This window comes from Lutra lutra, chromosome 7 (assembly GCF_902655055.1).
Source record: "Lutra lutra chromosome 7, mLutLut1.2, whole genome shotgun sequence".
NCBI lineage: Eukaryota > Metazoa > Chordata > Mammalia > Carnivora > Mustelidae > Lutra > Lutra lutra.
The window spans coordinates 19,115,030-19,142,412 of NC_062284.1; the positions used below are offsets into that span (position 1 = coordinate 19,115,030).

At 49.3% G+C, this 27,383-nt stretch overlaps 1 protein-coding gene across 2 annotated transcripts in view; it reads right to left on the reverse strand.

The window, feature by feature from the left end:
* The window catches only part of PCSK6 (proprotein convertase subtilisin/kexin type 6), a 182,365-nt gene that overhangs the window by 69,889 nt on the left and 85,093 nt on the right, over positions 1-27,383 (reverse strand). For both annotated transcript variants that reach the window (XM_047736488.1, XM_047736489.1), the window contains exons 7-11: positions 16,001-16,173; positions 10,765-10,977; positions 6,943-7,043; positions 2,041-2,144; positions 127-244 (exon numbers count right to left, since the gene is read on the reverse strand). In XM_047736488.1, the coding sequence (XP_047592444.1) occupies positions 127-244; positions 2,041-2,144; positions 6,943-7,043; positions 10,765-10,977; positions 16,001-16,173 (709 nt within the window). The remainder of the gene's footprint in view (positions 1-126; positions 245-2,040; positions 2,145-6,942; positions 7,044-10,764; positions 10,978-16,000; positions 16,174-27,383) is intronic.

Genomic DNA, 27,383 nt, shown 5'->3' on the forward strand with positions numbered 1-27,383 from the left:
CACGTTTGCCTGCTAAATGTGCACAGGAACGCGAGTGTGAACACCTCCCCCCACAGTACCTCACCGCACAGTCGGGTTCACGCTGATATTCCTGAAAAGCCATGTGGTGCCTGAGCTGAGCCTCACCTGGGTCTCTTGTCTGTGGTGGCGACACACATGTGCTGGGCGGGCACTGCGGTCCACTTCTTCGCCTCCGTGACGAGGGCTTCTGCGTCCACCAGGCCGAATCCATAGAGATGGCTGACTGAAAAGACAGAGGCTTCAGAACCCCCTGCCACCCCCACCCCGGGAATGGAGCAAGACCTGGCTCTCACACTCTGCTTGGCTCTCACGCAGGGCCCCAGATCCATGACTGCCATGGTCCTGGGACAGACCACCAGCACCACTCATGGGGGGCAGAAACGTGGGCCATCTCCCTGCAGCCCTTCTGAGGACTGCTCCAAGATCCCAGCTGCTTTAGCCTCCCCCTGACCTGGACTCCTTCAGGTCAGCAGTGCGGGCCAGGAAACGTGGCCCATTTTGGTGCAGAGTTGGGAAAGAGGGGTCAAGAGAGAGCCTAGCATTTTCTATTTGCAAGGCAGGGATGGGTTTCCCCTGACTGTAGGGACTTGTCAGCATCTGAGCTCCTTGAATCATAAACCAGACCAGAGAAACAAAAACGTGAAACCCTTTGGTTCATGTGGCCACGATGTGTAATAAACCAGAAAGCATGGCTGGGTTGTTTTTTGTTTTTCTGTTTTTTTTTTTTTTTTAACTATTTTCTTGGCTTGCTCAATTCCCAGGGCATTCTGGGAAAGTGGCATTGCTCAGAACTCAGACCGTGAGTGCTGATGAGTTGGCCCGATCCAGTGTTTATTGGCCATGGTAGGAGAGTTTCAAGGTTTAATTTAAGAGGCAGGGTCAAGAATGAGATACAATCTATTTTCCTATTTAATTAGGCCAACATTGAAATGTAGGTCAGGTCTTGTTACAGCACACCACTACCACCACCATTCTTACAAGACAAAAATGCATTAGGTCTGATCAAGCTTTCTTATTAAAAGGAATGTCCCTTGGAACTCATGGTGACAACACTGTCCTATATTTTACAGACAGTAGTATCAGGCACAGTGTTGAAATAGTTGGGCCTGAGCTTCAGAAAAGAAAAAGAAGTCCTCCCTAACATACCCAGGCTGAATGTAAATCTTCCTCAAGTATCTCTGGTAAGAAGCCAGACAGACAAAGCCAGTGGCACAGTCCTATAATTATCTGCTCGAGAGGCTCCAAATATCTGGGTTACAAGCCCTGACCGTGGGTTGATTTCATGGAACCTCAGTCTGTACCAGTCTGGGTTGGGGAAAGAAGCCTTGCTGTCCTGTGAGTTACTTCTATAACACAGACAGAAATTTTATGGTTAGAAAGTAACTTACATAACTATCTCAGTATTCTCATTGTACAAATAAGGTAACTGAGGGCCCATCTCCAAATCCTAGAGCTACTCAGGACTAAGAATGTAAGATGCCTTTAGGTGGCACACAAACTATATTAACAGCCATGGATTTATTTGGATGTATATTAAAAAAAATAAAAATATAATTTTTTATATATTATAAAATGCAACTGGATATAATGCAGTTTCCTTTTAAAATATATTTATGTACGATTTGCAGACCTGTACCCCTGGGGATAAAAATATATGTTTATAAAAAATAAAATTAAAAAAAATAAATAAAATATATTTATGTAAAAAAAATGCAAGTCAAGGTAAAGAGAACTATTACATCAATACTTGGTACAGGTGGTCTCTGGATGGCAAAAGTCATGATGTTTGGGAAAGCCTGAATTCTACGGCTCTTAGGCTTTTATCTTAATGTCAGTGTGAGGTTACTTTTCTGAAATCTCAAGCTATTATTTCTGACTCTTGTTATTCTTTGAGGATTTGGGGATTCTTTTTGAGAAGCCCCTGGCCCCCCTTTAATAGGGATTCCAGCTGGTCACACAGGGGCCCTCCAGGACAGGCTGATCAGTCCCTGCCCAGCCCACTGGGAGTGGCCACCGCACCTTTATGACCGGCACCGTTGACTTTCCAATCACTGGCTTTCAGATGCGCTGGCCTGGATGTCTTCACCAGCAGGTGCTGGACGTCCCTCCAGGTTAACTGATTACTGCAACGACACAACGACAGACCAACCCGTACGAGTCAAAACGACGGCTGCCCAGGTCCACGGGTGGTGGTGTGTCAGGAGTCAGCCCCAAGTCAGGACTTGAGGGAGCCCCAAAGGCTCCATTCCTCAGCGAGGGTTTATTTCATAACCTCTTTGAAAAGAATGGTTTCCAGGGATTTAACCCTAAGCTAAAAACGGTGCAGAGGGCGACCTAAAATCCATGGCGTTCAAAACCCAGCCCCGCGGCCAAGATGTGCCTGTGTGTCCAAGGGTTACTGAAGAAACTGTGGCAGGGACAGTGGGACATCCTGGGGTTTCCAAGTCCCAGGGGCTATTCTGCCAGCAGGACGAGCAAATGCTCTGGTGCGGGAAAGCATGCTCCAGCCTTCATCTGCCCAGAACCACCCCCCCCCGCCGGCCCCCGGTGTGGCCCCACCTGCCCCCCATTGTAGTTCAAGATTGTCATAACTCTAGATTTTGATACATTGGTTTTGGTGCAGAGTGGAAATGTTTCATTGAAAGAACACATGTGCACTAATAAAAATGCACAGTTCAGAGTTTTTTGAGTCTAAGATACATTGTCCCGCCCCCCCGCCAAACCAGGTTCCATCTTCTAATGATACTCTAACATAACCCCCTCTGTCCACAGCGTCAAGACCGGGTCACAGGCAGAGGCTGGAAGTACCCTCAGTGTAGCCTGCACCACACCCACAGTGGTTACAACTGTCTTTCCAGGCACCCAGTCTTTGTTTGTGTTTAAAAATATACGTAACAGAAAATTTACCAGCTTCCCCATTTTTCTGTGCACCAGGCAGAGCCCCTAGTACCTGCACAGGGTTCAACATCCATCACAAACCACCTGTCTCCAGAACTTTCTCTTCTTCCCCAAGTGGAACCCTGTCCCGACTAGACTCTACTTTCCCATTTCCTCCTGCCTCCAGCCCCTTGGCCGCCACCCTTCTGTTTTCTGTTTCTATGAAGGTGACAACTCAGGGAACCTCATATAAATGGGACCACAGGGTATGCGTCCTCTTGGGACTGGCTTGTTTCACTTGGCACGACGTCCTCCGGGTCCACTCACGTATGTAGCAGGTGTCAGAATTCCCTTCCTTTTTAAGGCTGAAGCTTGTCTGGCCCACACTGTGTGTACGCATTCATTTACTGATGGGTACTTGAGGTATCTCCTCCTTTTGGCTACCGTAACGCTGCTGTGAACACGCATGTCCGAGGAGCTCTTCAAGTCCCTGCTTTCAGCTCTCTTGGGTTCTCCCCACAAGTAGAATTATAGGATCATACGGTAATCCTTTGTTTAAGCTGTTGAGGAACTCCCACCCTGAATCCCACGGAGGCTGCACCATGCCCTGGCCCTACCTCTTTGCCTGCTGTCCACTGGGACCTCACTGTGGTTTGAGTCTTGGGGCATGCGTGCACTCCTCCCTTGGGGCTCGCTCTCCAGGTGCTAGCCTCAGTCTTCTCTGATTTCTCCAGCATATTCTTGCTGCTGTGCCAGTGACCTCACTGGCTTCCTGGACAACCCCCGCCCCCGCATTGTGTCCATCAGTCGTTTCCAGGACTTTGCTTGGCTTTCCTCCCCTGCCATACTGCCCCTCCTGAGGGCCCATGGCCAATCTCATTGTTCAGGGGGGATTCTGAGGCCTCACATGACCCAAGGCCCCACCCTCTCCCGTACAGACACAGGCTTTAGAGCTCAACCTGAGTGGATGGAGCTGCACCCCTTGTTTCCTGTATGACCCCGCAAATTACTGTGGCGCCTATCGAGGATGGCTCCAGCAGAAGATGCCAGGAAGCATGGGGCAGAATGGGTACAGAAAAGGAGAATATTAGAAACCATCTCATTAGCAGGACATCCATTCTATTTTGCACTCTGGTAATAAAATCAGAAATGTAGTTGTACGAGAAACACAGCTAAGAAACGGTGTTGGAAATGTTTTTTCAACGAAGATGAGACTGATGGGGAAGTCCCAAGATGGCCACTAACCAGGACAACCTCTGCACAATTCTTACCCATGAGGGTCTTTATTTTTGTTATGTGCTGTCCATAGGCTCTCCCTGACCCCCGAGACCTCGTCCACCCAGGACGATCTGGTTTTGCCTGATCACTTCAGTCCAAGTGCACAGAGTCTGAAGGCCACGCTGGGCACGGGAGTAGCAGGCTTGCTCCCCGGACACCTACACTATCCCAGACTCCAATCTCCTCACCTCGGGCACGCAGGACCCCTTGTTAGAACCTGTCCCTTCCTTGACCAGTCCTGCAGGTTTAAATGCTCTGAGCCGACGCTGTTTCAGACTAGCCATCTGTAAATTCCTGAGGAGGAGCTAGAAGAGAGATGAAGACGACTTCCAGAGTTTTCATGTGTCCACAGGCCAAGTTTAATGGGACAAGCTGGCATGAAATGAAGCTTGTTTTCTATTTAGTTCGGATGACCGAAATGCCTTACAAACTTCCAGTAAGGAATGGAAGGAAATATTAAACAACGAATTGCTAAGTATGTGAATACCACTTTCTGCACAAGTCAGTAATTATTCAGATTTTTTAAAATGTTCTAATTTTTAAAAAAGATTTTATTTATTTATTTGACAGAGAGAGATCACAAGTAGGCAGAGAGGCAGTTAGAGAGAGAGGAGGAAGCAGGCTCCCCACTGAGCAGAGAGCCCGATGCGGGACTCGATCCCAGGACCCTGAGATCATGATCTGAGCCGAAGACAGAGGCTTAACCCACTGAGCCACCCAGGTGCCCCTCAGATTTTTTTTTTTTTAAAGAGCCTCGGGACACAGAAGCCAACATTTTGACCTGAAAATCAAAACTATTGAGCTATTCCTTTGTGAAACTGATAGCATTTGAGTTGTAAGTTCTTTTGCTTTGGACAAACCAACATGCAAATATCCGTAACTGCAAGGATCTAAGCAACCCAAATATGATTTTTTGAATCATTTAAAACCTCATCGGCGACAACTGACTACTGCAAGTGGCAGAGTTGTTCTGAGCCGGTTTTGACGTCTACTCTAAATTTGTTTTTGACACCACAGTTGCCTGTGTGGTATTTCTTATTTATTTATTTATTGTAAAAGATTTCATTTATTTATTTGTGAGAGAGAGAGAGAGAGAGAGAGCACAAGCAGGCAGAGACAGAGAAGCAGGCTCCCCGCTGAGTAAGCAGCCCGATGGGAGACTCGATCCCAGGACCCTGGTTTCATGACCAAAGCTGAAGGCAGAAGGGTTAACGCACTGAGCCACCCAGGCATCTCGGTTGCCTGTGTAGTAAACTCTCTTTTCTTTCTGACCCATCCTGACACTAACAACTCCAGAGTCTTTATTTGGCTTGCGACAGATAAAACATCACCACTGTCTTGTCAGTTTCTCTCTATAAAGGGCACCCAGATCGTCCGGAAGTGGGATTTTGGCATATGACGCAGCATGGGAGGTAGGCTTGGGGTTCTGGTCTTACGTAGGGCAGGAGACAGTGAGCTTTACGAAGGAAAAAGAAGGGAAGGAGTCTCTTCACATCCATTAAGGGTAGCCTTAAAAAGGAAGGAAATCGGGGCGCCTGGGTGGCTCAGTGGGTTAAAGCCTCTGCCTTCAACTCAGGTCATGATCCCAGGGTCCTGGGATCGAGCCCCACATCGGGCTCTCTGGGCAGCGAGGAGCCTGCTTCCTCTTCTCTCTCTCTCTTTGCCTGCCTCTCTTCCTGCTTGTGATCTCTGTCTGTCAAATAAATAAAAATAAAATCTTAGGGGAAAAAAAAAAAAAGAGGCCAGTTCCGCAGCGTTTAAAAAAAAAAAAAAAAAGGAAGGAAATCCTGACCCTTGCTACAGGATGGACAAACCTTGAGGACACGGTGTTATGTGAGCCGGTCACAAAAAAGCAAACCCAGTGGGGTTCCACCCACATGAGGCGCTTAGAGCAGGCCAAGAGGCAAGAGGTGGACTGGTGACTGCCAGGACCTGGAGGAAGGGTCGCGGGGAGTTTTATGAGCTGAATTGCATCCTCCCGAATTCATAGATTGAAGCCCTCACCCCTAGTCCTTCAGAATGAGACAGGGTCTGTGAGGAGGTAATCAAGGTCGAATGGGATCATTAGGGGGCGCCTCACCCACTAGGACCAGTGTCCTTACAAAAGAATCTAGACAGAGACATGGATGGAGGGAAGACCGTGTGAGGACACAGGCGGAAGGTGGCCATCTACAAGCCAAGGAGAGAGGCCTCAGAGGACGCCAATCTCACGGACACCTTGATCTTAGACTTCTGGCCTCCAAAACTGTCAGATCATTCATTCCTGTTGTTCAAACCAGCCAGTCTGTAGTATTTTGTCATGGCAAACGTAGCTGACTGCTCCGGGAGCTGCTGTTTACTGGGTATAGGATTTCAGATTGGGATGATGGAAATGTTTCATAGATGGGCGGTGGGGATGGCTACGCAAAGTGAATGTGCTTGAGGAAATGAACGTTTAGAAAATAATTAAAATGGGGGGGCGCCTGGGTGGCTCAGTGGGTGAAGCACTTGCCTCGGCTCAGGTTATGATCTCAGGGTCCTGGGATGGAGCCCCAGGTTGGGCTCCCAGCTCAGCAGGAAGTCTGCCTCCCCCTTTCCCTCTGCCACTCTCCCCCCTCCTCCTCCTCCCGCCCCTGCTCCTGTGCACTCTCTCTCTCTTTCACATAGATAAATACAATCTTTTCCAAAAAATGGTTAAAATGGTCACCTTTAGGTTATGTGCATTTTACCATTAATAAAAACTTACGGAAAACAAAGGAGAAGAAGGGGAGGCAACTGGGAACTTACTTTGCTTCTAACGCCAAGGCGATGATGCCCGCCACCATGGGGGCTGAAACCGAGGTCCCGGTGTGGCCATCTGTGCAGCGCTGCCGCAGATCTGTGGTGACCTGTGTGACAAGGTGGCAAGAGGCAGAGTCGGCTCTCAGAATATGTCAGAGGTCAGGAGGCTGCTGAGGATGCTGCACCTGGTTAGGTGTGGCCCCTAGTCCCAGGGACGGAAAAGGCACCATGCAGATGTAACCCCGCAATTGAGGTTTGTGTCTGCTTCTCCCTGCTAGTCTGCTTTGCTCTCATACATAGAACAGGGACTATGCCCACCCCCACACCAGGTAGTGAGCTAATCACGGGGTGGGGACAGGGAGATAAGGAAGAGGGCAGACGGGCAGTAGGAATTCATACAACCTCACCCCGTAGACCTGCGTGCTGAGACACAAAGGTAAGAGAAGGAAATGAAGAGGGGCCCTCCATGGCAGAGTCCCCCAGTGAGACCACCTGCCGTAGTCCATGTTCACGACCTCCAACTCACCCCTGACATCAAGAACAGCTGGAAACACAGGCAGCGTTAAGGAGGATGCCCAGGGGGCCCAGACACCATCCCTGCCTTTCCCCAGATCAAAGATCCGTCACAGAAGGTCACAGATCATTCTCTACCAGCACAGGTAGTTCACAGGGTCCCAAAGCACCCAGTTCCCTCTATAGCAGCAGATGAACCTGGAGTGTTTGTGACCTTCACAGGGCCTGCTGTATGGGGCAAGGAAGCTGGCCATTCCCCTTGGGAAGGCAAAGCTCACTGCAAACCAAGGACGCTCGGTACACCTTCCTCGGAGGCACTGACTCTGAGCTGGGTGGCCTTATTGATTAGGGACCTCGTTAATGCCCAGCCTGATCTGTCCCTTCTCTTTGAAGGGATGCGGAGAAGCAGCATCGTGGAATCACCACGCGTGGGTTCAGCTGTGCCACGCCTACTGTGCTAGATGGGATTCTGGCTGTCAAGCTACTCCTGTGCACCCTGCAGGGGCACGAATGATGTTAACCAGCAGACCTTAAATCAGCGAGATTATCCTGGATTGTCCAGCAGGCCTGACATCATCGCCAGCCCGAGAAGTGGAAGGAGGCAGAAAAGCGTGTCAGAGGGCCGAGGCAGAAGAGGGACCCAAACCATCTCCGGTGGCTTTGAAGAGGGAGAGAGGAGAACGTAAGCCAAAGAACGCGGGCGGCCCGGAGGTGCTGAGAACAGCCTTGCGCAGACAGCCCGCAAGGAAACCGGAGCTCAGTTCTGTAACCACAAGGAACTAAGTCTGCCAACAACCTGAATGAGCGCAGAATAAATTCTCCAGTAGCGCCTCTAGAAAGGAACATGGCCTAGCCGGCACGTGGATTTCAGCCTCAGGAGGCTCAGAACGGAGAGACACAGGCCTCCCACTTGCCCTGGGGACCAATTCTGAGATAGTAACTCTGTACTCTTTGAAGCTGCTACGTTTGGGATAATTTGTTACAAGAGCAAGAGGAAACAGCAAAAGCAAGTCTCCAGGAGCTGATCTGCATGACCCGGGGAACGAATTCTCAATCCAGACCCTCTTCCCAATGGAGCATCTTCCTGGATCGCATCCCAGCTGGGCTGACAAACATCCAGAGACAGGATCCAGCCTGTCTCACGCACACCCAGAAGACTGGACAGAAGCTGTGGCGGAGACCAGCCTCCTCCTCCCCCAGAAGGCATCCTGATGTTAGGAAGGGCTGCTGAGGGCAGGGAAGTCCGGACAAGGGTGCAACCTCTGACCCCAGGAACCTCCCCTGCAAATCGGCATAGTATGCGACCTTCCAAAGGTTTCTGGTGAAGGTCCCAGCCGGTGCCTGAAACATACTCACATTCAGTAAATGGTGGCCAGAGAGGGAAACTGAGGCTGTCTGGGGAGGAGGCCACGTGGCCAAGAGCAGGGGAGGTCCGAGGCTGGCTCTCCAGCCTCTGAGAGAGGGCTGCTGGGGAGTGAGCAGAGGGGGGGGGCCTCCGTGCGAGGAGGGAATGGCTCAGCCAAGGTGGGAAGTCCCCGCTTCCTGAGACCAAATGTCACACGGGCAACTCTGTGAGTTCAATGAATGGAAGAAAGAGCCAGAGAATGAATGAGAGGAGTACTGCCTCTCCTCTGCTAGGCTTACTCCTTTTATTAGAAGTCATGTGTCAGCTCCCGGCAATCCCTCCCTCCAGGCAAACACAGGCTCGGCAGTCACCCGACAGAGAGGAACAGAGAGTACGGGGTGGGACAGAGCCTTTGCTTTCTAGCTGACACTGGCCTGAACCGCATAGACGACAAGCTGCCAACCATCCAGAGAAGTCTATCCCCTTGTAGGTTCGCTTGGAGGACTCAGAGCAAAAACTCGACTCTAACTGAAAACAACAACCATAACAGCAACCAAAAACAAACAAACAAAACCCAACAAAAATGCCATTCATACTCTCAGAGAAGAAGCCCAGCCCAGGAAGTATAACTAAGTGATCTTCTCTTTTATCCTCCTCTTAAGTACACCTTTCTGACTGTATGTTATTGCTCAGAGAAGAGATTTTAAAAAAAGAAAGAAAAAAGAACTAAGGCATTTTGTACCCAAGGTGTGTGCACACACAGTGTGATTAATTAAGCAAATAAAGTTGCAAGCCCTGCTCCCAGGGAATGGGAGACACAGCCGTCCCAGCACAAAGCCTTTGGTACAGTGTTCAATGACACAACCTTTGCCTCCTATGCCTCCAGCCAGCAGGCATGTTTAACAAGACTCCAGCAAGCCCGTGTTCCAATGAGCTAGATTCCTAAATGAACAGGACACCGTTCAGAATCTTGGCTGCCTGTCCCAGGGACACGTGCTTCAGTAGAAAAGGAAAATAAATGAATACCTTCCTTAACTACCCCGGGCCACGGCCAGGCTGGTGGCCCAGCAGCCGTGCAGCTGACCTTTCAGCCAGTATGGGGCAAAGCAGGCAATAGGGAGCCCGTCTGCACCCGCCGAAAAAAATGCAAAACATAAATTTGCAAATAATTTCTAGAGATGTGGCTCAGTGACAGGAGAAAAAAAAGACGCATCTTGAGCTTGCTTTAAAATTAAACCATGTCTGGCCAGCTCCATGGTCTCATTTTTTTAAATGTCTCAAAACCAACTTAATGACTGTGCATTTGAATTCTGCATGAATTTCGGCTCAAGATGCTCCCCCTCTTTGCTTTCCTTAACGTAGGAAAGCCTGTGGGGAAGGGAGAAAGCACACATTCCACCCATATGCTGAAAGAAAACAGTCCCTTTTTTTAAGAGAGAAATCTCCCTGGTGTTCATCGAAGGGAACGGAACAGACGGAAACCACGGCTCTATCCAAAGTGTGCGGGGAAAGTCCTTTTGTTGGGGGAAAGAAATGAAGGGAAGGAGACTTGGATTTCTAAAAGGCTTCAGTATAAAACTAAGACTTTCTCTCACTGCATCTGGCACGTTGAAACTGAACCAGTCAGTTGGATCCTAAGCGATGTGACCACAGAAATTTAGAGAGCTAAAAGGAGGCACGGCGCTGAGAAGGCACCCCATTCTTAAATGCTATTTTTGGATCCCGAAAGCCGAGAGAGGCTTTTAATTGTTTTGTACCAAAATTAGAAAGGCAACATCTGCGGGTGGCAGCCAAGGGGCTGGGGTTTCCCTCAAGGCACAACCCCTTCCCTGATGGGTGAGGTCGGTACTCAGGGACCCGGCACAGACGGGCCTCAAGCCAGCTTCTCTTTTTGGGAGGAGGGAAAGCAGCTTCCCCCCAGAGGGCCGAAAGCATGCGTCTAGGCTGTACACCTGGCTGGGAGAACTCACGATTTTCCGCTCGTAGAACGCGCCGCTGCTGTAGGTAGTGGCGAGCGTGGACGCGCACTCCTCTAGGTACCACGGCTTGTACCCGTTCTCAGTGGTGCTGCTCACGGAGACGGTATAGATGCTGTTGGTGTAGCCGTCACAGGAGCAGTGGTCCCCCTCTCTCCCGCCATTCCCGGACGCCCACACGAAGATGGAGCCCAGGCCCTGCCGACCCTACAGGGGAAGAAGGAGAACAGGGCGTTGGCCCCGGGCAGCCAGAACCTGGCGGGTTGGATCTCACACCCGCCCGGAGTCCTTCCTTCTGAATGTCCCTCCCAAGGGTCTGAGAAGGGTGTGTTCAGACCGTATGGAGGCTACGTGGTTCTGTGGGCTCTTGGTTCGTTTTCATAGAGCACTCCCGCCTGCGGCGACCGCCTTCCAACAGCAGAATCCCAGGATCACACTGAGGACATGGAGGACATGGCCCAGAAAGCCCTCTCTGCTCTTTAGGGGAAAATCAAGCTCCCCCCTCACCCCACAAAAGGAGCTGTTCTAACTCCGGATCCATGTCTGGTTTCCATCATTATGACCTCTTGTCACAAAGAGTGAGCAGTGCCACAGGAATTACTGAGATGAAAGTTGATGGCTGAATTTACAACATTAATTTTTTGAGATCATAAGAGCCAGTCCTATGGGGAATAAAGAGCAGAGGGCGGATGTTCCTGAAAACCCAGTGGAAGAAGCACATGTCTTAGAGAACAAGCTGGTTTTTGCAAAGTGGGGGTGGGACCATGAATTCTGGGTGAAGACTGGACAGGTGAAAAGGGTCATGATCCAGGACAATGGCCGTGGCCGCCAGGGGCCATCCTATGAGAGCTCCCCAAGGTGTCGGCCATGGGTACCCGTTAAAGCAGTCAGGTGTGGTGCCTGGGTGGCTCTGTGGTTTGAAAGCCTGCCTTCGGCTCAGGTCATGATCCTGGGGTCCTGGGATCAAGCCCCATGTCGGGTAATCTGCTCAGCAGGTAGTTTGCTTCTCCCTCTGCCCACCCCCTGCTCATACTCTCTCAATCAAATAAATAAATAAGTTATTAAAAAAATAAAGTGGTCAGATGGTCAACACCAATCAAAGCCAGAGGCTTCACTGTGTGTAGGTTTTCATTTTCTTTTTTTTTTTTTAAAGATTATTTATTTATTTATTTATTTGACAGACAGATCACAAGTAGGCAGAGAGGCAAGCAGAGAGAGAGAGAGGAGGAAGCAGGCTCCCTGCTGAGCAGAGAGCCAGATGTGGGGCTCGATCCCAGGACCCTGGGATCATGACCTGAGCCAAAGGCAGAGGCTTTAACCCACTGAGCCACCCAGGCGCCCCTCATTTTCTGAACATACACATGAAAGCAAGTCTTTGAAAGACGGTCAGGGTCAGTCAGGGTCAGTTCCTGTAGCTCTGTTTCATCCCACACCCACAGAATCAGTGACTTTTGACTCAACCAAGTGCTCGCCCCAGTCCCAAACACTAGTTTAAGATGAACCACTCCCAGAGGGACCTGACCCATTCTGTCTGAGTGGCTAGACCTGCTGGTGATGCCCAGCCAGCCCCAGAAAGCAGCGCCAACACCCGTCTCCACGAAACCCAACCCACAGGGCTGGTGACTTTGGTATCCTTGCCAAGGACCCTCCTTTCCAAACACGTGGGAGAGAAATGATACTCATGCTCAAGAACTGGCCAACTTAAAGAAAACTTGCAACAAAATTCTGCAGTCCCCATGGAGTCCAACAGAAGCCTTGCTGTTGACTTGGATAGCGTTACACGCACCCAGGGTTCGAGTCCACCCCGGGCTCCGCGTACCCACCTGCTTGGAAAGCCCAATGACTCTCCGCTTTGTAGCCCAACTGGACGACAGTCTCTTGCTCTTTTGTGAGCATTTGTCATGACTCTGACCTTTTCTCCAGTTTCTAACCTGAGGCTCTCAAAAGAACCCACGGGAGGTCCCTCGCATTCACCCAGTCCTGCTGCTCAAGGCTGTCTCACTCGCTCGGCTTTGCACGTCTCCCAGGTGGACCTGTCCGCGTGGCCAAGAGCTCCACAGAAAGGTTACTCACATTTAGCCAAAAAAGGTCAACCTTCTGAAGAAAGACACTAAGTACTGTGGAAATGTGGTGTGTCTGTGCATATAATTACCTATAGGGAGAGATTAATTGGAAGCTAGTTCAAAGAAACTAAAATCAAAATGGCAAGGTATTTAACCCATGAGAGTCCATCTTTCGTCCATGAGAACCATCTCTAAGACGCTTCCTACCCCATTCCAAATTACTTATGAAAGGCTGTCATTTTGCAAAGTGGAGGCTACAACCTTATTATTCCGGCAGCACAGAGAACGCCCCCAGACAGCACTCCTCATACATGAGTGTGCACACAGGTCACTGAGGGTCTTGCTATACGACAGACTCAGACTCGGTAGGTCTGGGGGAGGGTGCCCCAAGATTCTGCATTTCTAATGAGCTTCCAGGTGATGCCAGCATGGCTGCTTCTACACCCCACTCTGAGGAACAAGGGTCCAAAATACCAAAGGTCCCCATCTTCCACCTTACACTGCACAGTTACTCCTAGACCAATCCATTTTCTAAGGTGTCAAGGCATCAAGCCCCTCTCTCCCTCCCTCGAAGTTTCCTGAGGAGGATGTGGGACTGAGGTGGAGGAAACACCCAGATCTGAGGGGTGAAGACAGGTTTTAGCTGTCTCTGAGGATTGTATTTTCACTTCTCAGCCCTTGGAAGCCAAGGGACAGAAGCTATAGGGCAAGAGTTCACCCTAGCCGTGAACTTGTGTTTCTGTTCAGGGAAAGTCACAACCTCAACCCAATCCAAACCTATTTCAGTACCTCCCCTGGGAAGTGAAGGGTTCAGCTGTGAACTCCAAAGCACTGTGCCTGAGGACTTGCAAATGGCAGGCATCTGGACAAGGACAGTGTTCCTAGCCTCAGTGGTGTTGCCTTTCCCCTTTGGGATGACCAGCCATGTGAGGGGTAAGGCTTCCTGAGGACCGACATCAGGCACATCTCTACATGAAATGGTGGTCTCCGAAGTCTCCTACCATCAAACCCCCTCATGTACCAGAGATGAAGTCAGACGTGACAGAAAAGACTGTAGCTGATAAACGGGGCATCGAGGAAGAAAAACAGATGGCGGGGGGGGCATGGTCTGGTTTGAGATCATCAACTTTCAGGAGGATTATCAGTGACAACTTCAGACAGCTACGATTTAAGGCTCCCTATATGTCATATTTTACTTCAGAATGACTGGGGGAAAATGGAATGGCTGCAGTGTTTCAAGAAACTGTGACAAGAATGACGGGGAGGCACATGGTGCCCTCTGAAACTTCTTCACTCCCTGACAGCCCAATAACGCCAATGCCTTCAGAATCCGGAATGCAAAGAGCCCTTCTCTGCAGCTCCGGACTTTCCAAAGTCCTGCACGGGTTCAGTTGACACAAAGCTAAGTGAAGTTGAGATACCCAGCAATCATTTGAAAACAATCATTGTCCTCTCTAGGAAATGGGGGGCCCTGTCCTGAGACCTCAGATCTTTTGAAATCACCTCACAGAATGACACAGGTTTCTGATTAACACCGTTCCGAGCAGTATCTTCCCCACAGAAAATGCGATCTTTAATGGACAGTTTAAATTAAAGCTTAACTTTTAGGATGCCCTACTTGTCATCGAGAGTGAGATCCATGTGATCTAGTGGGTGGTAGGAGCCAAGCACGGGGAAGATAAGATAGTTTTACTTGGCAGTCCCTCGTAGGCAGCAGCTGACTTGGTCACGCCTGAACCTTCCAGCATCCCTGGGCCAGCACCTGGCACAGCCCAAGGCCTCAGCAGCCTGACAGAAAGCAGGCTTTGCATTTTCTTAGAGTCACGGGGGACAAAGGAAGCTGGGTGGTGTCCCGAGCAGGACCATGAGGTCAAATGCGAGGTTGGGGACATGCAAAGAGATAAATACTCAGACCCCATAAAAAGGTCCTAGAAAATGACCAAACTCAATACATCCAGAAGAGCAATCAAGTCCTATTGTTTAGAAGAAAGAAAAAAGTGAAGAGAGTTTAAAAAAAAATTGCTCCTTTATGGGGTAGGACTAGGGGATGGGCATGGGGAGACAAAGAAAGGCTGCTTTTAATAGGATCCTCTGATAATATTTGATTTGTTCATTAACTACTTATTAATCACATTTTAATCATGGTGTAAGGGTTATAATAAAACGAAGACTTTAAAAAAAACATTCTGAAGTATATTTAATAAAAGGAAACTGAATCCCCCACCCTCCCATTTGCAGCCCTACTGTCCTGCCTCCCATAAGGGAAGTCGGAAGTATGAATGCTGGCCCGGGGCATGCTCGGACTTCCTGCCCAACCCCCACCAGCATCACCAGGCCATACCTTGTACTCCGGGTTGGGCCTTGTTGGGCCACCCGGGGCCACCCGGACACTGACCGCAGCTCCATCTGTCTGTTCCAAGAAGCTGTCCTCGCCTGGATATCTGCCTCACCAGCTGGCTTGTAAGAACTGGGTCATCTCCAGATCCCTCTCGCCCTCCCCCTGCATGTTTGACTCCCAAGGATCCAGGACTAATGATCACAGAGTGACTGTGGGTGGGCCTCCTGGCCGGTGGAGACGCAGCCTGCCAGCCTCCTCTGCTTTCCCTCGGCTGGTCAGCAGAGAAGCTGCACTAGGAAGTTTGCTCTGTTTGCTCCCTGCTGAGGCTCTACCCAAGACATCCTAAACATGTTAAACTGTGCGCTGGCAGGGAGGCCAACAAGGCCAAGACTTCCTATTTGGTGGCAGGGATGGCAGGTGGTGGGGGGGCCGGGGCCCAGGACATCCCTCCCACCTACACAAGGAATAGGCCAGGTAGTTAGACCAAGACACCTACTGCCCACCTACCCACACCTCTCAGCTGCGGTGAGTTGGGGGCTGTCAGGCTTCAACCACAGAGTCCTGGGCGTGGTGGGTGACCAGCAGGCACCTGCTGGAATGTCACTCCATGACAAGGTGAAGTCCTTCTGCTCTGGCTGGTAGACAGTCACTCCCCTGAGCCCCGAAATGACTTCTCCCTCACCCTGGTCATGGCAGGGCAAGGCCTTCCTGGCCCCATTTTGGGGGACTCTGGCCTGTGTCACTCTAATTTTTACATGTTAATTTTTTTTTTTTTTAACTATTCTCCCCCACCCCGGCAAGATCCCCCATAGCCCTAGATGACTCACACCTTTTTAATGCCATACTCGAAGGCCTGCTTAGCCAGCCGGCCAGGCCCGTCCACCGTCTTCCCGTCGTCGTCTGGCCCCCAGCTGGCGCTGTAAATGTCGATGTAGTTGGGTCTGATCCCCAGCGACTTGGCCTCAACGACATCGGTCACGTCGCCGTCCAGCATGCGGATGCCTGAAAGCACACAACGAGGGCCCGTGCATGCCCGCTCTGCACTTTTCAGGGCCACACAGACCGTGACCTCAGGACACAGGGGACCCCGCAGCTGCTGGGACACAGCCAGATAGTCCTCCCCCCATGCCCCACCCAGCTCTGGAATCTTCCAGCTGCATTCTGGAAAACCTCTCTCCCCGTCCTGTGCTGGCCGGTGTAAAGGAATTCAAATGACATCTGGGCCACGCTGCAGCGTCCCCAGCATGGGACAGCAGCACAGGAAACAGAACTGTTTGGAAAAGATTGGATTTAAACCGTTTCCTTGGTAGCACGCTGTTACTCTGGTACTTAAAAGAGGAACATAATAGAATGATGACGATGATTATTTCTATAATAGAACTCTGGAGTCATTTTCAACTTTCCCTGATGTCAACAGTTCATTTCTCTTTCTTTCTTCTTTCTTTCTTTCTTTCTTTCTTTCTTGCTTGCTTGCTTGCTTGCTTTTTTTTTTTAATTACTCCCATCTCTGATTTGTAACTAGGAGCTTTTCACCTAGAAGACGGAGCGGCACACCCTAGGGCTTCTTGTATCGCAGTGTGTGTTCAGGCTTTGTGTTTTCCAGAGGGGTCTTTAGGTGGTGGGGTACCCCTTCCTCAAGAGCACCCCAGAAAGACAGGGAGGAAGCCACAAGCCTCTCCTAGCGCCTGCGTCCTTGGCTCGGTGGGGGGGGTTCCCCACCCACCCCATGTCCAGGCTTTATCTCCATTCCTGATCACAGTCTACATCTAGCAGGTGTGGCGTCCCCAGGACCCACCCAGAGAGGGGTCCCAGTGATGCTGGCACATGGTAGGGAAACAGCGGTAATGACAGCCGACCAGCACCTCCTGCCTGGACAGTAGCAGATACATAAAGTTGGACCTCCCGGAGGGAGACTTAGAAAACTGGCGCCACCTGACCCCGGATCAGCACTCTGGGTGACTCTGCTCGGTCCCCACAGCCACCCGGCCTCAGAGGCCCCCAGGAGCCCCTCCTCCACCAGGCCCTGCCCCATGTGTGTGATGGTCGTGCCAATGAATTTGAAAAATTCATTGAGCTATTTAAGACATAACAGAAAGGAGGACTTTTTCTGATTATAAGCATCACATATTGCTCTCTGCAGAAAGTGTGGAAAATAGAGAAATCACTAGTGATAATATTTTGCTTATTTTCTTCCAATACTTTTCTTTGGCCCCAACATGCACTTTCTCTCCAAGTTCTTTTTTTAACACAGAACTTCATACACAACATTTTCCTGCACCATTTAAGACTCTTCTAAGACGCGATTGTAAATGGTTGCAGCTTCCCCTCCCGCGCACCCTGGCCGGGGCAGGGCTTCCTCTGAGGTTCGCCTCACGAAGCAGAGGCCCCTTGCTCCCCAGCCTGGACTGGATCTGTTCATGCCACATCCCAGCACCTGCATCCACATACTGGCGGACACACCAAAAATAGAATCTCTGAATACAACCGATTTTAAAAGAACTGTGACTTTTCCCCAGAATGAAAAGAGACGGTACAGGGCTCAGGCAGGAAGAACCATGGGACGGAGACTCTTTGAGGGGACGTCCTCCCCAGGGGCTCAGGGACAGATGTTTTATGTCAATTAAATCGACCTGTCCCGCCACTTTATACTGTTAACTGTGGAGACGCTCTGTTGTCACTTTTGATGGATGGTTGAGAGGCAGAGATCCCCCAGACATAAATTCCAAATGATACCCAATCTCTCAGCCAGTAACACAAGGATTGTAGACGAACAACTGAAAGTAGTTTATGATTTGTCAGGGCGAGAGACTTCCTACCGACAGAGCACGTGAAGATGACTGAAATGTAATAAATTCTTCTACTCTATTGATTCATGCTGCCCAGATTTGAAAGTTCAGGTTGCCCTGAGGTGTTCTCCTTAACATCTGCCCAGTTGTGAGCAGAGAGAGAAAAGGTCAGGCGGGGTCCCTGGGAGGCTAACTAGGACAGTCGAGAGGGAAGGTGCGCCATCTTGGCCCTCCACTTGGGTGGGACACTACAAGCCAACTGGAAACGCCTGCTCCGAAAGTTTGGAAATCATACTCAAAATCCGTGTCAGAGAAATTTATAGCAAAACAACAGTAGAGATTGAGGACTAGAGTTCAATGATGGTGCTGAAAGCCATTCAAGAGGGTCAACCCAACAGGCACCGGTGGTGAGAGAGGGGGTGGTGCCTGGAATCGTTGGAAAAACCATCATTCGGTGGCCAGAAGGCCTTAAAAATGAGAAGTAGAAATAAACTTTAACTCCAACCCTGTCTGTTCTATTTTCCGGCTTCCAATCTATTTCCTTTCCTCTCTTTACTACCTGTGATGGGCTGAATGTTTGTCCCAATGCCCAAATTCACATGTTTAAGCCTCAACCCCCAGTGTGATGAAGGCAGGAATTTTAGGAGGTCACTAGGTTTAGATAAGTCCTGAGGGTGCCCCCCCCACATGGTGATGGGCTTAGCATCTGTTATTAGGAAGAGTCAGCAGAGAGCTCACTTCTTCTGTCTCCTTCCACCGTGTGAGGACACAGAGAGGGTAGCCATCTTCCAGTACGTTTCTTTGGCTCCAGCATGCACTTTCTCTCCGAGCTTTTTTTTTTTTTTTTTTAACCACAGAACTTCATACAGAACATTTCCCTGCACCATTTAAGTCTCTTCTAAGACGGGATTGTAAATGGTTACAGCTTCCTCTCCTGTGCACCCTGGCCCGGGCAGCGCTTCCCCTCACAGTCTACCTCATGTCAACCAGGCCTCCATTTCCTGATGAAAGTTATAGAACCTACAGAGGTGCCAGAAAAACTAAAAAAAAAAAGTTGATTCAGGTCAAGTGCCTGACAGTAAGCCCCCAACGTGCATGTTAGTGGCTAGTGTGAACCCACTGAGCCTCAGTTTCCCCATCTGTAAAAATGGGAGTAAAGACACTGAATTCCGGGACTGTTAACAATAACGAATTACTTTTTACCTTTATTTTCTTCTTTTTCTTTCTTTCTTTTTTATTTTGTTTATTTATTTGACAGAGAGAGCGAGATCACAAGTAGGCAGAGAGGCAGGCAGAGAGAGATGGGGAAGCAGGCTCCCCGCTGAGCAGAGAGCCTGATGTGGGGCTCGATCCCAGGACCCCGAGACCATGACCTGAGCCAAAGGCAGAAGCTTTTGAGCTTTTGAGCCACCCAGGTGCCCCTTTACCTTTATTTTAAAAAGATATACTTTTTGATATGTATGAAGGACCATATGTAACCACATGTTAGTGATAAAGCCTAAAAAAACAATTGACACCCATGAACCCTCCATCCATTCACTGCAAATATAAACATGACCCACTGGGGGTTCTATACACGCAGAGAAAATGGCTCAGGATTTTGGATGATTCATCTCACTGCCTTTAAAAAAACTAGCGTGTTAATACAACTGTATGCTTGCTTAAACTATACATCGCTAAGTTTGGATTGTACCGGGAATGGATCTTCTGTTGGTTATACACATTAGAAATATCTTCTCCCAGTTGATGCCTTGTCTTTTCACTTTGCTGATGGTGCCTTTTGGCAGACAGAGATCCTTAATTTCAACTGAGTAAGAACAACTTCCCTTTGAAGACCAAGGGAGTTATAATGGGGGCCAAATTTGTCCGAGTTCACTGACATATCTTACTGGGGTCCTTTCTCCCTTTCAAAGGTGGGGTTGTCCCATCACTTGAGTGCATCTCCTCTTTTCTGATTTCTGGGTGGACAAGAGGAATCAGGGTGATTTGAAATGTTCTCCCTCTCCAGTCACTGGTCTGTGAGCCCAGGGCTTCCCTCTGTGTCAGAGACACGGGGCCCAGGTGCTTGCTCGGCCACCAGCCCAAAGATGGGGCCATAACCAGTAAGGGACGTTAGCCATGGGGTGTGGGAAAGCTGAGGCCTCGGGCAAGATTAAGATAGCTCATAGCAGGGGGGGTAAGGGAATAGGGGTCACAGAGTCCTGGGGTGGGAATACTCAGCCCCAACCTTGGACCAGGATCTCAAACTCTCTGAGCCCTTGTCTTCCACGACATTTACCTGGCAGAGGAGTTAAGAGGATTCAATCTGTTGAGACCACAGCAGCTGGTGTTGTTGGAGAAATGGTGGCCTTGTTCTCTGTACCCTTATATCCCACAGTGGGCTTGCTGGGGTAGGAGAAGGCCCAGCCAGCCACACAAGCAACCAAAGTCAGTTCTGATGTTCTAAGGCCGAAATGTAACCTGTTATGCTAGACTTCTCCAAGCAAATTATAGGTGTGGGAACGCCTACTTTAAAAAAAAAAAAAAAAAAAAAACAACAATTCGACATAATTAGCACGTATAGTACTCTATTTGCTTCCGGTGTACAATATAGGCATTCAACAATTCTATGCTGCTCAATGCTCATGCCTACTTTTGAACAAGAATGAGATGCCGGGAGACATCAAAAATATGTAAAAACAGACGACTAGGATAATTTCTCAACACCTCTTGTGATGCTTTTCATCTCGGAAGAAGAGCAACTCTTGTGTGAGAAAGAAAGCATCACGTATTTAGAATTTAGTGAAGCATCTATTTTCCCCCAACACCGACGAGTTGCCAACAAAGAAAAGGTAAATATTTTCAGTGGAAACCTGCTATTCCAATATTAGCCTTAAATGTGAATGGTTCTCTGGAAATGCCAAATCGAAGAAAACAGTCATTATTTCTCTGATGAAAAAAGAAAGACCCATTTAACAACAAATGGTCAGGTACCAAAAGAAAAAAATGGGGGCCAGTCATTTGTTTGGCACATGAGCTCTGGGTGGTTGGAGGGTTCACAGTGGCAGGACAGACGCCTGCCTGACTGTCCACTCTGAGGACCGACCTGTCTGTGGGAGGAGCACAGAGGAGAAGGACGATGGTGCTCTTCAGGAGCTGACGAGTTTGTGTCTGGATGAACAGCTCAGAGAGCTCTGGGGGCTCAAACCCCCAGCAGACAGCTCTGGTGAGCACAGAAACTGCATCTAGGAGTGAACCTCACAGGCTTACCTCGCTTTAAACAACACAGGCGTTCCTATAAAACTCCCTGAACCCAATCAATATTTCACATGCCCTGGAGCACTTGCTGAAATGAACAATTTTACAAGTTCTCTTGGTCAAGTGTCAACAACCAGCAGCCCTTTTTTCAGAGTGACCTGTCCTGCCTACCCCTAGCCCCCCTCACCGTTAATTTAGCGTGCAACTTTCCAAACTACAGGCCTGTGGACGTGCCCTCTGGAGACACCGCATTGACCCTGAACTTTCTGAGGAAGCTCCACGTTAAAAGACATGGCAAGGTCAGTGTGACTGGATTTGGAGATAAGGTCTTTAAAGAGGTATTTGAGGGGAAAAAGAGGCCATCTGTGTGGGCCGGAATCCAAGATTGCCTTATAAGAAGGGGAAATTCAGACACAGACAACACACAGACAGAATGATGACGGTGTGAGGACACAGCGAGAAGCAGCTATCTGCAAGCCAAGGAGGCAGGCCTCCAAGGAAACCCAACCTGCCAACATCTTGATCTTGGACTTCTAGCCTCCAGAATTGAGAGGAAGTAAATTTCTGTTGGTGAGCTAAAAAAAAAAAAGGTGGGGGAGGAGCAAGGAGAACAACACACACAAACACACACGCGCGCGCACACACACACACACGCACACTCACACTCTCACACACACACACACACACACACACCCCTTCAATACAAGAAGTCAGTTATCAGCCCTGGTTGTTGACCTCTGGAGGAAGGCAGGCAAACAGGACATTTTGTTTATTGAAAAGCAATGTATTTTGCCTTCAGCAAATGAATGTCAGCAAGTAACATTAGATTGTAGCTTCCTGAGTGTGACAAACAGGCCTCCCCAGCACATTTTGCTCATCGATCCTGAGTTTATTTTAGTAAATCCACAGAGAACTGGTTTGGGGTTTTGTTTTTGTTTTTGTTTTTGTTGGTTTTGTTTGTTTGTTTTTTGTTTTTGTTTTGTTTTGTTTCGTTTTGTTTTTTCCACTAAGACTATAGTACATTCTGTTCTACCAGCAGCCATTCTGGGCCAAGTGAGGTTTCAACAGTTGTTTAGAAATGTTACAAATCTGAAAGGTTTCTGTCAACCCCACTCATTGCCTAAGACTGTGACGGGACTCTCCAATCTCTAAATGTGGCCACATATGACAGCCTTGTTCTAGGAACCCCGGGGAGCTGTGGTCTGCTAAGTTGTTAAGACACATCTATGTTTGCAACTGTGACATGAAATCCTTAGGGACCATTGGTCGATGACCAAGCCAAGTCTCTCTTGGTCTCCTGCTCTGTTCTTGATTTCCAGATGGAGCCAGGCCATCTCCTTCCAGAGTGGAAATGCAGCTGTGTACCACTGGTATACCAGCAAACTCCTGGGCAGGTCCTACTAAGGACCCAGGGTCAGTGAGATGAGGTCCATGGCAGTAAGGGTATGGCATTCACCATGTCTTTTATTTTCTGTGATTCTGATGCTCTGTCCTCTCCAGGCCTTGTTGATTCTGGAGGGACTGCTCAGCTTCCCACCCCAGGGCTGGCCAGTTCCTCAAAATAGGAAAGAACGCTCCCAGAAGGCATGTCTTCCATGTACAAACCAATCAGTCTGGAGCCCACACCTCCAACCACCTCCTTTATGGATCTCTTGGTGCTCTGGACCACCCTCCACCTGCCCTAATCATCCCATAACCAGGAACCAGACAACTAAGGACGGCCACTCAGCCCCAGAGCCCACTGGAGTTATTCAACTGAGCCAATCCTAACCCTGGTTATTCTGCCATGCCCACTCCTTCTGGCAGAAACCACTGGAAAGGCTTCAGCCCACGACTTGCCTTGCTCCCTCTGCCTCCTGACAAACCCTGGTGCTCGCCCTCCTGGCCTCCATGGGTTGGAATACTCTCCTCTCGCGAACTGTGAGTCACAGGCTCCGCTCCACGGCTACTCTCTCCTCATCTGCTGACCTCACCAGGCCTAAATACTAATGAAAGCTATAGCTTAAAACAGGTCCCTCTCTCATCATCAGCTTCTGGTGATTTTTCGAAGAATGGTAAAAACTAGAAGAAGAGCTTCAGTCACTCTCTTGAGATTTGAGATCCAGACGGGCTCTCTTGTCTCCAGCCCAGGCAACAGGGTCCAGAGACGAACAGTGGATCACCCGGGCGGGGGGGTGCAAAGAGATTCAGGGACAGCTGGCTGCCTGGGACACTGGACACGACACCATGTGTCTAAGCCAGATGGGGCACCCATATATCCCCTCTGCATGTAAGGACAGCAAGGGACCCTGCCAGGATGTGCATCTGTGATCGAGCAGGGGAGCACATGCTCCACACTGGCCTCTGAAGATGGTAAAAATAAGATATTCATGCTGCCACAAACAAAGGCCACCTGCGGCTCACCTGTCACTTAGACTTGAATGTGCCCTCTCCGTCTGTCTCTCTTTCTCGCAGACCCCGGAAGCAGCTACTCCTCATTCAGCCTTTGTGAGGGCAATCTCAGGGAGTCAGAGGGTGCACCCCAGGACATTCAAGAACCAGCATTATCTGCCCTCTGGGGTGGCCCGGGAGGGTGGCCTGGGAGGGCATGGCCGCCTAGGAGACACAGGTTTTTGTCCATTTCCTCCTTCCTATGGCTACTGAGCCTAGGGATGCTTAGACCCAGCAGGCAGGGGCCTTTGATGACAATATGAGGGTGAGGAGTGGTGAGGGGGATCCCCAGCTCCCTGAAAGCACAGCTCCTAATCACTAGCTACCCACATTCACTAAACCCCCCACACCTCCCCAGTTCCTTGTAAATCCTCCTGCAGTTGAACATGTACTTGGAGCCTTTGAAGATTAATCTGTAGCTTAAACTGTCCTCTTAAAAGGCTCACAAGACTAAACGGCTTAATGGAAACCCTAATGAGACTGAGAATTCTGTGACTCTGATTAACATAATTAACTAATTTATGAGCCTGGATTAATTTAGCCGTTATGTACTTAACATTTTCATGTTTACGAAAGGAAAAACATGATTCAGTTCCCCAATCAAAATATGGAACAAAAACACCCATGGAAATTTGGCTGTTGCTTTTTGACTTTTCCTTCCCAGAACCAGAGTAAACACAGGCTGCTGAAAAGATGCACGGACTTGTGGAGGCCCGAGCAGGGGAGCTGTTCTGTTTCTGAGTATCTGCCAGGTGGGGAGTCCTCCCAGCCTCCAGGCCCACGGGAAGCAGAAGGGGTGAAGAGGGACAGAGCCAGGGTTACCCAGAACAAGACAGAGGGAAACAAGGCATAGGGCTGATATACTTTTTTTTTTTAAGTGATGAGCCCTGGGTGTCGTAGCAACTGATGAATCGTTGAACAAACACTACATCAGAAATTAATGATGTATTATATGTTGGCTAATTGAATTTAAATTAAAAAAAAAAAAAGAAAAAAAATAGGGAGTAAAGAAAGGTGTACCATAAAGCTCTGACAGGTTGTTTTCCTCATTGTTCACTGGTTTGGGTTTTTTTTTTTTTTTTTTGTAATGCAAGTGCCTGATTAAGCTTTTGCTTAAGGCATCCATTTCAAAGACGCATCCACTTCAAAGACTATTTATCTCAAACAAACAAATTGACAGCCACAGTAGATAAAGGGGCAGCCCCCCTCTCCCCCATCCCCACTGAGGCTTTGTTTTAGAGATCTTGGTTGATATTGATAAGGGACCAATTGGGCCACTTGTCTTTTCTCTCCCCAGCACTTTAAATTCCCACTCCTGTTATTTTCAATTATCAATGGAGTGGGTCCATGAAACCCTAGGTCCCCACCCTCAACCCCAAATAAAACAGAGCCCCAGCGCTCATACACACCACCTGGGCACGGTATCCTCTCTCTCTGTACCTATGACCTTGCTCTGTGACCACCCCCCTTCCCCAGCTGTGTCATTTCCAGGTGGTCAGTGATAAACCTCTGTTTTTCAGTTTCCTGATGACTGTTGCTCAACATTGTCTTGCAATCCTAAGAAGAACCCTAGGGGTCAGTCCAGTTTTAACACTGGCTTGGAAAGGGGAGAAGTCTGTGCAAAGCTCACCTGGGGTGCACAGCATAGGACAGCTTCACTAGCAGTGGGCTGGGCTGGGCACACAACAAAAGGCTAAGTGAGAAAAGGCTGGGAATGATGACCACTATCCTTTGCCTGTGTCCTCCTGTGTTATTGCCATTATCAGATGAAGGTTGAAAAGCCTGGTTTATTATATTCAAGGCTAAGAAAGAGAAACAAGGCCGGAATTATGTTTGGAAGGAATATGAATTTGGTCAAGGAAAAGAAAACACACGCGCACCATGGAAACTTCCTTTTTGCTTCTGTTCCTGCTCACAGGGCCTGGTGGCATCTGGCCTCGTCTGGTCCCACCTAGGTCCCAGCACTGGAGAGATACCACCGCAAAGGGAAAAGCCAGGCTTCAAGTCAGCAGGCCTGAGTTCACATCTGGGCTCTGCCTCCGTGTAGGGGTGTGAGCCTAGGCGTGGCAGGTGACTTCTGATTATCGCTTTCCCGGGGTAGGAAATGGCTGTAGTAATTCCAACTCAGGATCGTTCTACGCAGGAGGTGCCAACAGCAACCGGCGAGAGCTGTTACTGTCATCACGAGAAAAACACTAAGGAGATTGGGCCATGACAGAAAACTGAGAGCTCCGTCTCCCTCTCCTTATGGCCCAAAGCCTCAGAAATAACATGATAAAGGGAAGAAAAAAAAAAATCAGGAACAGCCCTGGAAAACAAGATCAGAAGATGAGATCTTTTGAGGAATGGTGGACAGACAGCAAAAAGATAGGATCAGCCAGCAGGAAAAATTCCAGAAGCGCCTGACATCCCTAGGCCTGATGTTGTCAGGATGGGAGGAGCAGGCATGGGTGGGAGGAGCTAAGGAAGAAGGAGGTTAGCAGCCTCCTCCTCTAGGCTGAGAGGAGGAAGTAGCCGCAGGCTTTATGCAAACACTTAACATAGTCAAGAGGGCCCTGCTGCTAGAGAGGGGGGGCCAGTGCCTCCCCTGGGCAGAGGGAATCCACGCACCACCGTGCCAGAAGTGACATTATCCAGCAGCAGGTCCCTCCACCTCCCACTTCACAGACAGACTGCTGCCATCAGGCCTGACAACCGCCACAACCAAACAAGGATCTGTGAGCACAAAACACGAGTGGCTCACCAATCAGCAAATAGGAGGAAAACCAACGTCAAGAAAGAGAACCACCAAATTAAAAAGCTAAACAAAATGACAACAACAAGACAAACCCAAGGGGATACCGTTAATGCAGCAAATGTGAAGAAAACTTCAAAGTAAGTATTGCTAATATCCCTCACATTTGTAAGAAAATAATGCATCTTTTTAAAAAAAAGCAACTGGAAGCACTTCTCCCCCATTCTTTCTGCTAAGAAAAGCCAAAAGCCTGGACACTGTGCAAGAAATAATCTCAGGATCTTGTGAGCCAGGGAACAACATGGTGGTGAGTTCCCTGAGATTCTTTTTTGTCTTGCATATCCCAGACTTGGAAATAGAGATGCTGGCAACCTAGAAGTACCAATGGGAGCCAACCAAAAAGTCCCCCAAAGCCTGTTTCCTCTAGCCAAAGCACCAACAAAAGGAGACCCAGCAAGACAGAAACTTTCTGCACAATCACCACTCTAGCCAAAGGGCACAGACAACGTTATGGCATGACCCCCACTCACACCAAAGACCAAGTGGGGAGCCTCAGCTTTCACCCCTGCCAGGCTATAATGAACTCCAACACCCCTTCTAGGTGAGCAAAAGCAGGGCTTTTCCCCTGCCAACCAAAAAAGAGTCTTACCCCATGGTGTCAATGAAGGTCCTGTGGGGAAGCTTGGTCTTCCACACTACCTGGCAGTGAGAAGGCATCACTCTCCCTCCCTGGGAAGTCATATCAGGAGGCCTGGTGGTGAGTCAGGGTTTTCATCACCAACCAGAGTAAAATGACCCCCCAACTAGAGGCCACATGAGGAGCTGGACCTCCTACCCTGCTCAGCACTGATGAGAAGCCCTCCCACTCTCAGATGCCAATAGTGAGTGACTGAGCAGACCTGGGTGTCTGTCTACATCTGGCAATGAAGCAGTGGAGCTCCCTTTCCCCCCACCCTCAAGCAGTGTCTGAGAAAGCCATCTGAAACAGAAGGTTTAAATAAGATCCAGTGTGTCATAGTATAATA